This window comes from Tiliqua scincoides, chromosome 12 (assembly GCF_035046505.1).
Source record: "Tiliqua scincoides isolate rTilSci1 chromosome 12, rTilSci1.hap2, whole genome shotgun sequence".
Lineage (NCBI taxonomy): Eukaryota > Metazoa > Chordata > Lepidosauria > Squamata > Scincidae > Tiliqua > Tiliqua scincoides.
The window spans coordinates 14,721,561-14,735,166 of NC_089832.1; the positions used below are offsets into that span (position 1 = coordinate 14,721,561).

At 48.7% G+C, this 13,606-nt stretch overlaps 1 protein-coding gene and 1 pseudogene across 1 annotated transcript; one reads left to right on the plus strand and one right to left on the minus strand.

The window, feature by feature from the left end:
* The first annotated feature begins 6,982 nt into the window (after positions 1-6,982).
* On the plus strand, positions 6,983-7,882 carry LOC136663036 (syntaxin-3-like). Its single transcript, XM_066639923.1, has one exon. The coding sequence runs from the start codon at positions 6,983-6,985 to the stop codon at positions 7,880-7,882; it is 900 nt and encodes a 299-aa protein (XP_066496020.1).
* Positions 7,883-13,161: 5,279 nt separating this feature from the next.
* Positions 13,162-13,278, minus strand: LOC136663341 (5S ribosomal RNA; annotated as a pseudogene).
* Between the last annotated feature and the right edge of the window lie 328 nt (positions 13,279-13,606).

Below are 13,606 nucleotides of genomic sequence, written 5' to 3' on the forward strand. Positions count from 1 at the left end.
CCTCTGCATGCACAGCATGTGCTTCTTCTGCATGCCACACAGCCCTACCCCTGAGAACCCAAGATAGCTTTGGATTGCAAAATTTCTGCGACATCAAATGAATCCAGTTAACTACAAAACATGCAACTACTGGGCAAGCTGGTTGATCTGTATTACCTGAGTGCTCCAGGCCCTTGCTTTCTTTGAGGTTGGATGAGGTGCAAAAGTTTGATAAAGATGCTCTGTATTTACCTACTGTTCATTTTTAAAGCAAGCAGTTCGAGCCCCCTCCCTACTCCCCCATGCCCGATACCTTCAAAGCCGTCTATGACCTTGCCCCGACCTGTCTTGTGATATCCCTCCACACTTTTGGCCAGTGACCCTTGCTTTTCTGAGTCCACCATCCTCAGTTGTCTGAAGGAGGTGAAGAAGAGAGCAAACAAAATGATTACTGGGCTGGAGACACCTCCCATATGGGGAAAAGCTACAGCATTTGGGGCTCCAGTCTAGAAAAAAAGGCTCCAAAGGGGGTACATGATTGATACATACAAACTTATACAGGGATAGGTAGAGCGAATAGAGGAATGTTTTTTTTTCTCTCTCGCACTACAGCACAACCAGGAGACACCCACTAAAATTGAGTGCACAGTTTGGGAACCCCTGATCTAAAGAAAAAGGCATGTCTTTTTCAAGTACAATCTCGTTTTGCCACCATTATTCTTCCCCTTTACTAAACAGCAATGATAACGCTATTTAAATAAGGATTTCCTCCTATGCAGCCAAAGTTTGCCTCCTTCATGGGGACTGATTGCGCTATCACCAATTCAGCATAAAGGCTTCGTTGTGGGATAATTTCCGGGGCAACACGTTGTGAAGTCCGAAACACAGAAGAGAAGCCTGAAGTGGGGGTTTGTGGGCCTACTTTTCTTTGTTCTTGAAGCTTCAGAGCGGAAAGTCTTCCAGCAATGAATATCTACTGATATCCAGAGACATAATCAATCAACAATAGTGTTGAAACAGAAAAACAGAGGACCTGTTTGGACAATACCTCTTGGCTTGAATCGATGACCTGCCTAAGTTGTCTGCCCCTGGGATGAGTTTGCTTAATTGGGGGAAGGGGCTGCTCCTCTGAAAACCCCACTCTACACGTGCCCCCAAAGATTGGGAGAGACCAAGTCATGTGTGCCCACAAAGCGTGTAACTCTATCATCACAGGAACTGGTTCACGAGATAAATTGTGGGTCAGGACCAACCAGTTGGTTGCAAAACTGATACCTGGAAACTGATGCTAGGAAAATACCTGACAAGGAAAATGAATCAGGCCCTATGGAAAGTGAAACTGAGCTGTATATGTTTGTTGGCAAGTTGCCCACTTCGAAGGGCAGGTCAAAAGGAATGCTACACCACCAGAATGGTCCAATGGACACGGCCCCCAAAAACACTCAAGAAGGATGTACCCCCCTCTCCAAGATGCCAAGGGAAATGTATAGAGCCCTATGGAAAGTGAAACCGAGTCACACATGCACATTTACTCATGAGTACGTAAATGTGCCTTGGCAATTCTCAAGGGCCAGGTGAAGGGGAACATGAGGTCCTGATCCGATAAATGTGGAGGCCACAAACTCTCCAGTAGGTGCCCCCCCCCACCATAGTAAAAGGAAGGGGGAAAAAGCGACTTGAGCAGCTGCTAAAGTGAAAGTATTTTTTAAAATCTCATAAAGCTTTATGGGTCCCGAAAGAGTGTTGTTTTAAAAAGCCCATCTGTAAAATCTAAAAATGGCATTTTGGAGGTTTCCTTGCAGACCTGAATCAACCTCTGATGCACACATGGGCCTGCCGAGGCAAAGAAAGCAAAATGGGGGGGGGGTGTCTCCCCCCCTTCCCTACTACTCCTTTCTGGAAATATAAAGTCTAGCAGTAAACTCAGACCAGCTGGATAGAACAGTGTCTTTGAATGTGTGCATTTTCACTGGCTAGTGGTAGCCACAGTCTTTTTCCCTGCCTGCCTCGGGGAGCTTCCCACACTGACCCATATTGCTTCCATTTTGACGCATGAGCCTTCATGCTCTCGGATGCTGCTGATCCCATTAATTGAAATGTTCCTTACCCCCCCCACTCCCGTCAGTCTTCTGTGATTAACGATGTCATTGTCCATAATAACGGGTGCCTTCCTGGTCTCCTTGGTTGCAACCCACGCAATTGGTTGATTAGAGTGCCTCTAGGAAGTGCATGGCACACCTAAAGGGCAACAAATAACAGCTTACGAATGCTTCTGAGGACATACGTCATGTTTACTACGGGTCTGAACAAATGTTTCCTTTTGGAATAAAATCCCATCCATTTAGGCACACTTGCACTGTGCCTACACAGTGTGTTGTGGTGTTTGATCCTCCCTCTAGCTACACTACTGGGTTCTCACAACTGCTTGTGGGATGCCACAAGTTGTTAGAAACAGGGGTTGTTCCAGAACAACAGGCTCCTCTATTAATTAGTTAACATTAATATTAAGGATTATATCCCTCCTTGAAAGTCTCACAGAGTGGCTTCTCATTCCAGTGGCCCAGTGAAGTGGTATGTCTTAGATCTTAGTTCTCCCATAAAAGCTTGACTGTAAAAACATATCTTGATGTGAGGCGAAACCCTTGGTCCCAGAGTTGGATCAAAAGCCCATAGAAAGAAGGAGCTATGGTATCGGATGTCAAGTGGCATACCCGGTGAAAGAGCAGTGATTTTCAACCAGTATGCCACGGCACATTGATGTGCCACACATGATCCACAGGTGTGCCACGGGAGTTTGGAGGAGGCTCATTTATTAATAGGGCTATTGGGGGATTTGAGTTCCCCACCAGCAGTGCGGTGTGCCTTCTTAATTGTAAAAAAAAAAAAAAAAAGACAGTGTGCCTTGATACTTTTAGCACCTTTCCAGGGTGCCATGAGATGAAAAAGGTTGAAAATAGCTAAGCGAGAGCAGCCATTTTCAACCACTGTGCCGTGGCACACTGGTGTGCCACAGATGGTCTGCAGGTGTGCTGTGGGAATTTGGGGGAGGATCACTTGTTAGTAGGGCCACTGAAGGATGGCAGCCTCTGTGGCCAGTGGGGTGTGCCTTGCTAATTGTCAAAAAACTGATGGTGCGCCTTGACCACTTGAGTGCCTTGCCAGTGTGCAGTGAAAAGGTTGCCAGTGTGTTTTGAAATGACTCTCCAGTTCAGCTATTTTCAACCTGTTTCATCAAACGCAACTGCCCTACCAGCTGCGCAGGTGATTTGGTCCCTCTGATGGGTCCTTCTGAAGCCCGGCTCCAGAAACAGAGACATGATATTCTTCACCGGCAGGCTGAAGAAAGAGATGATGATGCTGACTTATGACACCAGCAGCAGAACTCAAAAGTAACCACGAATCTCTTGATGCACTGAAATTGACTCGCATTCACTTTGCAAAAATGCCACTTTAATTTTGTTTCTCGATTCCTCGGCCGCTTCCATCCCATTTCATTTTCTGCCTTTTCTGTTCATTGCTGCCTGTTGTCAAATGTACATCTCCCCCCCCTTCTTGCTTCTAGCGTACGTTTTCTTTGCAATCAAATCTACTGCTGCTTCAACTCGACTCATTTCTGCAGCGTCTCTAGCCTTTTTTGAGGGGGGAGGGGAATCTGAGGCCAAAGCCCGACCCAACCGTGCACTCTCCCCGTGCTTTGAAAAGCACACGTGTGTGCCAGCTATTCTTTCATGGAACAGCAGAAGGATGCCTTTACAAGGGGATTGGACAAGTTTCTGGAGGAAAAATCCATTACGGGGTACAAGCCATGATGTGCATGTGCAACCTCCTGATTTTAGAAATGGGGTATGTCAGAATGCCAGATGCAAGGGAGGGCACCAGGATGCAGGTCTCTTGTTATCTAATGTGCTCCCTGGGGCATTTGGTGGGCCGCTGTAAGATACAGGAAGCTGGACTAGATGGGCCTATGGCCTGATCCAGTGGGGCTGTTCTTAAGTCCTTCAAGCTTCCGCTTGACATGACATCAGCAGTGGTGAATAAGAACTCTTTCATCTGCTTCCTGGTCCTTGGTAAACATTCCCAGTTGGGCACTCAATGGGTGATGCCTACTGGGTGACAGTGGGGAGTAGGCAGTAGTAGTAGCAGTGAGCTATCCTCTTTCTTCCCTGAAGCAGCATCAACGGGACATCCAGGTTTCATAAAATGGTGCTGGACCTTTAAGAGTTCACAGACCACTGAGGCAAGAATTGGAATTGTCAAGAACCACATGCAAACCCCCACCCCACCCCTACCCACAAGAAATTCAATTAAATTTGTAATAAAAAAAATGGTTGGCAACCTTCAGTCTCGAAAGACTATGGTATAAGCCTACAGCATCCAGTATTCCCAGGCGGTCTCCCATCCAAATACTAACCAGGCCTGACCCTGCTTAGCTTCCAAGATCAGATGAGATCAGGCACGTGCAAGGTAACACAGAAGATTTATCAGGTTCATTATTTATATAGAAGATTTTGTTGCCAGCGGCAGTTGCGGGTGGTCTGATCTCCACTGTCTCTGGTGGTCCATGGTGGGGAGTGCTTGCCCAGTGAGACACTGGAAGTGATCAAAGGCAATCTTTTTCTTTCCTAAGACCTCACAAGCCACGTCTCAGTGTGGGGACCAGTGTGCTTAAGGAAGATGTCCACTTCTTGTGCTGTTCCCCAGGTGGCAGTGCGGAACAGCAACAGTGGAAGCTCAGGAGTTGGCTAGACATGGGTCTGGGTTCTTGTGTAGGCTTTGGTCCCCAGCAGTGCCCCACCAGTTCCCATCTGTGGTTCCCCCCTTCTGTGCCTACCCCAAAGTCCCTATTTCCATAGTCAGTTTCAGATCTGCAGGAACCCTTGGCAAACGGTCCTCTGTGAGCTCCCACCCACCTGGGTGCCCCCACAACATTTCATAATGAAACTTGTTGGTGTGTGTTAATTTTTGCAGTGTCGATAGAGCTGCAGGGAACAGAACAAGTTTTTAATCCTGCTGTCACTTCCTGGCTGAGAGGACAGTTTTGTCCCAGTTGTCACACCGCACGAGGGTCTGCAGCTCCCACAGTCTCCCAAGGCAAACGGAGAGGTTGTTCTGTTTTTGAATCAGGTGAAGTTTTACTGACCAGTGGTGTCAAGTTAGATCTTGAAACTCAGGAGCTGGTCATTGTGGCCGCAAGAGGCATCTACTGCCCTCTAAGAATTAGAGACCCTGGGGAGGGGACTCTATCTGGAAAAATGCCAATTGTAGCAGCTCATCTGAATGGACCTTTTAATAAGCCATGCACAATCCCCATTATTTTCTTGACCCTCTTGTCAAACCATCAGTGGGAGGTGAAGCAAAAGCACCAGTCTTGCCCTATTTGCAGAGTGACCAATGAAGCAGTGCCAGGGGTGGGGATGAGTTCGCTGTTGAATTTTACATTTGCAGCAACGGGTCGAATCTTTGGCTAAAGCAGTGTGTGAATATAGATAGCCATATAGAAATTCAGGCCACACCTTGGACAGGGAGGTAATATCTATCTACCGGTATGTCTTTTCAGACAAGGAAGGACGGCTGCATAGTTCATGCAGGTGAAGGGTGAGCTGATGGAGGAAGCAGATGAAAAATTTGCTATTGAGTAAGTGCCCTGGTGTTCACTTTCCTTTTACGCTGATCAGAGGAGCTCTGCCAGGCTTCACAGAGAGGTCTTTCTGAGTCCTACCTGAAGATGCCCGGGATTGAACTGGGGGCATCTCCTTCATTACCTTCACACGTCAAAAATTGCTTCTTTGCATTGAGCTACCAAGCAGGTGCCCCTGGGAAACACCCACAAGCTGCTTGGGGTGGGCTGCTTCACAAACACAGCTGGACTTAGGAGCTGTGGGGCCCAATTAGAAACACTTCTTTTGCAGGGCCCCAGCTTCACAGCCAAGGTCTGTGGAATCTTAGACAGAAAAACACGTTTTATTATAGACTTCTGTATCTCTATGGTAATGTGGGAAGCAATCAAAATGTGCACTTAAAAAAATGCATGTGAGTGAATGGACCAAATGGATCAGGATGTGGTGACGGCATCTGGCCTGGACGCCTTTAAAAGGGGATTGGACAAGTTTCTGGAGGAAAAATCCATTACGGGTTACAAGCCATGATGTGTAAGTGCAACCTCCTGATTTTAGAAACAGGCTATGTCAGAATGCCAGATGCAAGGGAGGGCACCAGGATAAAGGTCTCTTGTTATCAGGTGTGCTCCCTGGGGCATTTGGTGGGGCTGCTGTGAGATACAGGAAGCTGGACTAGATGGGCCTATGGCCTGATCCAGCAGGGCTGTGCTTATGTTCTTAAGCACATTTTAATATAAAATTGCATGCAAGACTAGAGTAGATTACCCTAGTACTTAGGGGGGCCCTTAGGCCTGATTGGGAGCAACTGGTCCAATTGACTTGAAGCTGACCCTGTTCACAAACTTGCACAGTGGGGTTTTAGAATCATGCACAGGGGGGCTGTTACTGGTTCAGTGAATGAATTAATGGTACGTTAGTTCTAACTTCTTGTGGTTCAGAGGTGCAGGTGATCACAGTTAAACTTGGCAGAGCATTACACTGGAGTTTGATAGCTTGACATTTGACGGTCAGTTGAGCTTGGCTGTAAACTCCCCCCTCCCACCAACACCCTAATCTCACATCTCTGCTTTTATTCCTGCCACAAACTCATGTTACATCACTGGGCTTGGTGCCACCCACACCTGGCGTGGAATCTCGCCCAGCCGGTCTGAGTTAGCCATGTGACGTGCTGCAAACTCTGGCTCGAAGCTTATTGCCACAGTCAATATTTGCTGTAGCTTAAGGGCAGGAAGTTCTTTTTCTTTCTTGGCTATTTTTAAGCGGCTCTCGCCGACTGACGCAAAAAAGTTCCGAAAGTCTCCTGAAATCCCTGTAAAAGCCGATGGGTGTGCCTTCCTGGCCTCCTCTTCCACAGATGCTTCCAGCCACGTCGAGGAGACCTGAAGATGAAGGACAGATTAGAGGAGCTGAGAAACCGAGTTAACGAAGATGGGGACTCTTTGGGGCGGGATGAGACGCTTTCCTTCGACAATCCCGTTTTTCACGAGGACGAGAGCAGCCCCTTGCGGGAAGCTTTCCGGGAAATAAACAGCCTCTCCCTGTCTCTGGAGAAGCTGGAGGAATTGTCCGAGAACATCTATCAAAAGCAGCAAGAGGTGTTCTGCTGCACCACCGAAGAGAGCATTTGCGCGGGGAAGAGAGTCTTGGCTCAGATGAAAGCCTCTTTCTCGACAGAGGCCAAGATCATTCAGCCAAAGCTCCGCAGCATCCAGGAGGCTCTGGCCAGGGACAGCAAGCAGTGGTTGGCGGTAAGCCGCATCCGCCACACCCAGGTCTCGGTCCTCGTTGGCCGCTATCGCGACATCGTCGCCCGCCATTACACCAAGGAGACCCAATATGTGGAGAAGCTGAAGGAGCAGATCAGGAGGCAAACCGAACTGGCAGGCTTGGATCTCCAGGAGGAGGACATCAAGCAGCTGGCCGAGAGCCCCATGGCGCCGCGCATCGTTGGCCAGGATCTGGAAGTGCTCAAAGCCCAGCAACATCTGGCCATGGCTCAGGTGCGTCACCGACAGCTGCTTGATTTGGAAGCTCAGATCAGCGAGTTGCACTCCCTCTTCCTCCACTTGGAGATCCTGGTTACGGAACAGCAGGAGACCATCAACAGCATCGAGCTCAATGTCCTGCACACCCTTGACTACATTTCCCAGTCAAACGAAGAGGTCAAGAAAGCCCTCAAGTACGAGAGGCAGTCACGGTTTTCGGCTGCCTTGAGCTCTGTGCTGGGCCTCTGTGCCTGTTGCGCGTGTTTATCTTGTCTGGCTACTCCAAATGTGGTGCGCTGAGTAAAAGGTGGGGGAACGGGGACGTGGGGATTTCCTTGAATGGAAAGTGCTGTGGGTGAGTGATGGCACTCTTTTGCACCCTTGGAAATGCATGAGAATGCAGATAGGTCTTGGATGGACCTTTGGACCACAGGGATGGGTTAGTATTCAGAAAGGCAGCCGAAATGCATGCTCACATTATGTTGAAGGATTGAGGAGAGTTTTAAGAACATCAGGATCGTCCTCCTAGCTCCAACTGAAAGCCCATCTTGGTCAATATCCTGGTTCCTGTAACGGCTAAGCAGATGCCTCTGGGGAACCCCACAAGCCGGCCTCCCAGCATCTGGAATTTAGAGGTAGACTACTCCCTAACTTGGAGGTTCTATATGTGGCTCATAATCATGGTTAGAATCATGGTGTCTCCATGGCACTTATGCTGCTCTCCTTGGGTTTCCACTGCCATTCTTAGCAGGGAAAAAACTGCACAGAGGCCAAAACTTCTAGCCAAGAATCCTTGACTCAAGATCTTGCGTATGTGTTGGGTGGTTGGAATTGCCCAGCTCTGACAAAAAAAAAGCTGTCTGCACATGTTTGGAAGCACTTTCTCCTCCTTGGCATCTCTGCACATGCTGTAATTGAGACCAGGCATTGAAAAGAGCTGAGGTTGAAATGAATGAGTCCTGGCTTCACGTCTTAAACTGAGTGACTGTCGTGGGTATTGCCCCAGAGCAGTGATTTTCAACCTTTTTCATCTCATGGCACACTGACAAGGTACTAAAACTGTCAAGGCACACCATCAGTTTTTGGACAATTGATAAGGCACACCATGCTGTTGGTGGGGGGGGGAGGGGCTCATATCCCCAATGGTCCTATTAATAAATGACCCTCCACCAAACTCCTGCGGCACACCTGGGGACCATTCACGGCACACCAGTGTGCCACGGCACAGTGGTTGAAAATGGCTGCCCCAGAGGAATGACTTGTAGTCTTATGTTTTCAAAATTCCACTCCCCTTTTCTTTCTTAGAAAGGACTTGCTAAGTCCAAACATGTATGGACTCTCCAAGGCGGTCTATTCCATACAAAGTAACAATGGACTATTTTTTTTTTCTAGAGGCATATGAGATCGTAATACCATTTTTAAAGTTATTTTATTTTCACTTTGCTGGATCTGTGTATTCCCTGGATGCTTTATTGCTGCTCAATCATGTGTTTTGCATCTCACTTTGTGCATTTAGGACTTGAAGCGGCTTGCGGTCTTAATATAATTCAATGTGAAATAGCTTGCTTAATTAATCTTGATGTTAAGTAGCATCAATTAATGTTTACATAAGAGCATGTGTGTGTATTCACGCGTGCAAGGGGAGGGAGACTGTTATGGAACAATCCTGATTGTGTATGGGCGCAATGCTATCTGACTTTCCAGCACTGACATAGCTGTGCCAATGTGGTGTGCACTGCATCCTGCAGTGGGGAGGTAGTCAATGGGGCCTTCTCAAGGTAAGGGCATGTTTGTTAACTTACCTTGGGGCTGCACAGTGGCTAGGTCAGTGCTGGAAAGTTGGTTAGGATTGCGTTACCCAGCACATGCTCAATCTCGTCTGATTTCGGAAGCTAAGCAGGGTCAGGTCTGATTACTATTTGGATGGGAGACCGCCTGGAAATATCGGGTGCTGTAGGCTTATACTATGATCTCGGAAGCTAAGCAGGGTCAGGCCTGGTGAGTACTTGGATGGGAGACCACCTGGGAATACCGGGTGCTGTAGGCTTATACCATGATCTCGGAAGCTAAGCATAGTCAGGCCTGGTTAGTACTTGGATGGGAGACCGCCTGGGAATACCGGGTGCTGTAGGCTTGTACCATGATCTCAGAAGCTAAGCAGGGTCAGGCCTGGTTAGTACTTGGATGGGAGGCCGCCTGGGAATACCAGGTGCTGTAGGCTTGTACCATGATCTCGGAAGCTAAGCAGGGTCAGGCCTGGTTAGTACTTGGATGGGAGACCGCCTGGGAATACCGGGTGCTGTAGGCTTATACCATAGTCTTTCGAGACTGAAGGTTGCCAACCAGTTGGCTAAGTGTTAGGCAGATAAATTCAAACATGCCACTCTGCAACTCCCGAGTGTCACAAGTGTCACAAGTGTCACAACTCCCAAGTGTCACAAAGTGTGCCATAAAGCACCTTTGCGCTGACTTGGGAGCAAGCTGTGCAGGCGCAAGGCCATGCACCAACCTGCTGGCACAAGATCGTGTCCCTGCTCCAACTGAGGCAGGGAGATTTGGGGTGGGCAGCACAGGCGGTGCAAGAGGGTTGCAGAAGGGCATTCTGGGGGAGGGGGAGGCATCTTGAAGAGGGGAGAGGGCAGATCAGGCCCAAGAGGGTGGCAGGATTGAGGGCAGTGATACACACTATATCCCAACCCCCACTTCCCCGTCTCGGAGCCCTTCATGGGCTGCTCGGATTTGTGCCAGCTAAATAGGTTATATGTGGTAAGGGTGTTATATGGGGTAAGGGGAAATATATCCCCTTATGCCAAGGTGACCCACAGCCTGCTCCTAAGGATACAGTGCAAGCTACTGTGGCCTAGCTGTACTGGCAGAGGTTAGGATTGCACCCTTAACCCTGTGCATAGGATTAACAGTTGGGGGCCCTTATGTGAAGAGAATCACGTGTCGTATTGATTTTGATGTTTGCAGCTGCCCAGCACATCAGGAGGTAGCTCCACATGTGGGGCCTGTTGAGACACATACCAGGGACCTTGACTGACCACTGGGAATTTGGATCGGATTGGGCCCTGGGTCTCTTAGCTAGCTCCTCACACTAGCGCACCGAGGACTGTGCTGAAACATAGCTCGGCTATTCATTTCCAGCCCAGTATAGCTGCTGGGAGGAACGAAATGAAACCTTTCTATCACTAGCTTTAGACTAGTCAGGACCATACAGCAGTGTGATATACAGCTAGATCACTGTCTAGCTGATTTTATAAATGGGCTATGTCAGATGCAAGGGAGGGCACCAGGATGCAGGTCTCTTGTTATCTGGTGTGCTCCCTGGGACATTTGGTGGGCCGCTGTGAGATACAGGAAGCTGGACTAGATTGGGCCTATGGCCTGATCCAGTGGGGCTGTTCTTATGTTCTTAACTACAATTCCCAGGAGGCCTTGCAGGTCTCTTGTTATCTGGTGTGCTCCCTGGGGCATTTGGTGGGCCGCTGTGAGATACAGGAAGCTGGGCTAGATGGGCCTATGGCCTGATCCAGTGCGGCTGTTCTTATGTTCTTATGTTCAGCCGATAAGGGAGGACACCAGGATGCAGGTCTCTTGTTATCTGGTGTGCTCCCTGGGGCATTTGGTGGGCCGCTGTGAGATACAGGAAGCTGGGCTAGATGGGCCTATGGCCTGACCCAGTGGGGCTGTTCTTATGTTCTAAACTACAATTCCCAGGAAGCCTTGCAGGTCTCTTGTGATCTGGTGTGCTCCCTGGGGCATTTGGTGGGCCGCTGTGAGATACAGGAAGCTGGACTAGATGGGCCTGTGGCCTGACCCAGTGGGGCTCTTCTTATTGTCTTTAGTTTCTATCTAGCTCTTCAGTTGCTCTAGACACAGAGTCAACGTGGCCAGACATGACTTGAACGCACTCAATTATGTCAGTAGAGTCCGCGGTCCAAAGCGCCTTGTACAAACCTTCCCCGGCTGCACCCTGAAGCTGTTGCTATGGAAATGACCCTGGAATTTTATTCCGATACAAAAACACACTGAGGATAGGGAGCTGGTTTATACAACTCCGGTGGCCTCTTGTGCAAACCGGTTGCTACTCCACTCCCAACCCAGTCCTGGAGCAGCAGCACTGTAGAGGCAGGGCTAGAGTCGCAGGGACGTGGGCAGGGAAAATGATTCTCTGGGAATCTGAAGCTTCCAGTCCTGTCAACCCCCTTTTCCAATGCAGCTGTCCGGTGATGGGGTCCAGTGGTGCTTTCTGCAGAATTAGGGCTATTTGGAGGGAAGAAGGAATGCCAAGCCTAAAGTGGACATGACATCTCTTAAGAAAGGTTTTGATGGGACAAAGTCCCCGTCAGTTCTCCATGTCCATTTCGGGGTTCACCCCGGAGAAAGGAGCGCACCCTGCAATTGGCTTTGCACCCCCTCTCCCGTGGAGGCTCCCCTTCGAAGGCGAAGGAACAGGGGGGTGCAGCTGGTAGCACCCCCTCCATAACTAGGGTGGAGCCTGAGGGGCAGTCATGTGCCCCCTTAGAATAGTACCGTCAGGCTCTACCCTAGTTATGCCTCTGGGAACCCCTTATTTTAAGTATAGTAAAATTGGAACCAATAGTGAAAGTGATCATCCTAAAGCTGTTTGCCAACTTAACAGAAGCCAGGCTGCAGCAAGCTGCTGTCATAGTAACTCTTGATCTCCATCCTGGTCTATTAGTAAATCTGCATCCATTGGAGAAGTCATCGTACTTTGTTAAGGGGGGAGTGGGAGGTCCGGCTAATTCATAATGCATCATTTTCACAGATGAGCCTCATTAATGTGTTATAAAGGGAAAGAGGCAGCTCTTGGAAGCACCCACCAGCTTTTAGTCAAATTGACACCCGGCACGGAATACAAATAGGGTCATTGCTGGTGTTGAGCTGCGATGAATTTTGACACCTGCGTTTATTATTTTACTGCATGCATTAAATGTGTTCGTGAATTAGTGGGTATGCTAATTCATGACGTTCCGGAGATCTCTCAGAGGTATGAACACGACTGATTCATTGCGAAGGTTTGATTTTATTTATTTATTTTTGTCCTGGTAGGAGGCAAATGGGTTGCTTCACAGAATCATTTTTTTTTTCATCCAGTGGAAAAGTCAAGAAGTTATTACAGGTCGGTTCCCCTTATCTGCGGATTTGGAACCTGCAGATTTGACTAACCATGGCTTCTGAACCTGTAGTGTAGGACCAATTTGACCTCCTGAACCCAACAGGAAGCATGATCCTGTAGCGTCCGAGTGGTTTTCGGAGACACACTTCCAGGTTTTATGGCAGGGGTCTCCAAACCCTGGCCCGGGGGCCAGATGCAGCCTGTGGTGAGCCTCTATCTGGCCCACGGCCAGCCTCTGATCCCCTGAGAGCCTCTGGCCCAGTTGACCAAACACAACCAGAGTTCTGCTTGTGGGGTGGGGGAATGGGGGTCCATTTAAGTGTGTGTTTTAATTCTTGGGCTGTGTTCGTCCTTGGAGAAGTTCTGGACATGTGAGCCCATTCATTTTATTCATTCATCTGGTTGGCAACCTTCAGTCTCGAAAAACTATGGTATAAGCCTACAGCACCCGGTATTCCCAGGCGGTCTCCCATCCAAGTACTAACCAGGCCTGACCCTGCTTAGCTTCCAAGATCAGACGAGATTGGGCATCTGCAGGGTAACAGTTGCTGCTTCATTCATCTAAGTTCCAATGTATTTATTTAAATTTTATATTTAATTTTTTTTCCAGCCCCCGACACTGTGCCAGATATTTGATGCAGCCCTTTGGCCAAAAAGTTTAGAACCCCTGTTTTAGGGCACCAGGATGCAGGTCTCTTGTTGTCTTTTGTGCTCCCTGAGGTATCTGGTGGGCCACTGTGAGATACAGGAAGCTGGACTAGATGGGCTTTTGATCTAAGCCAGTGAGGCTGTTCATATGTTCTTAACCCATTTTTGCCCGGCCTCCAGGTATACATATTTGGTCCCTGTTGCATGGAAATGGCTTAATCTAAGCAGCTAGC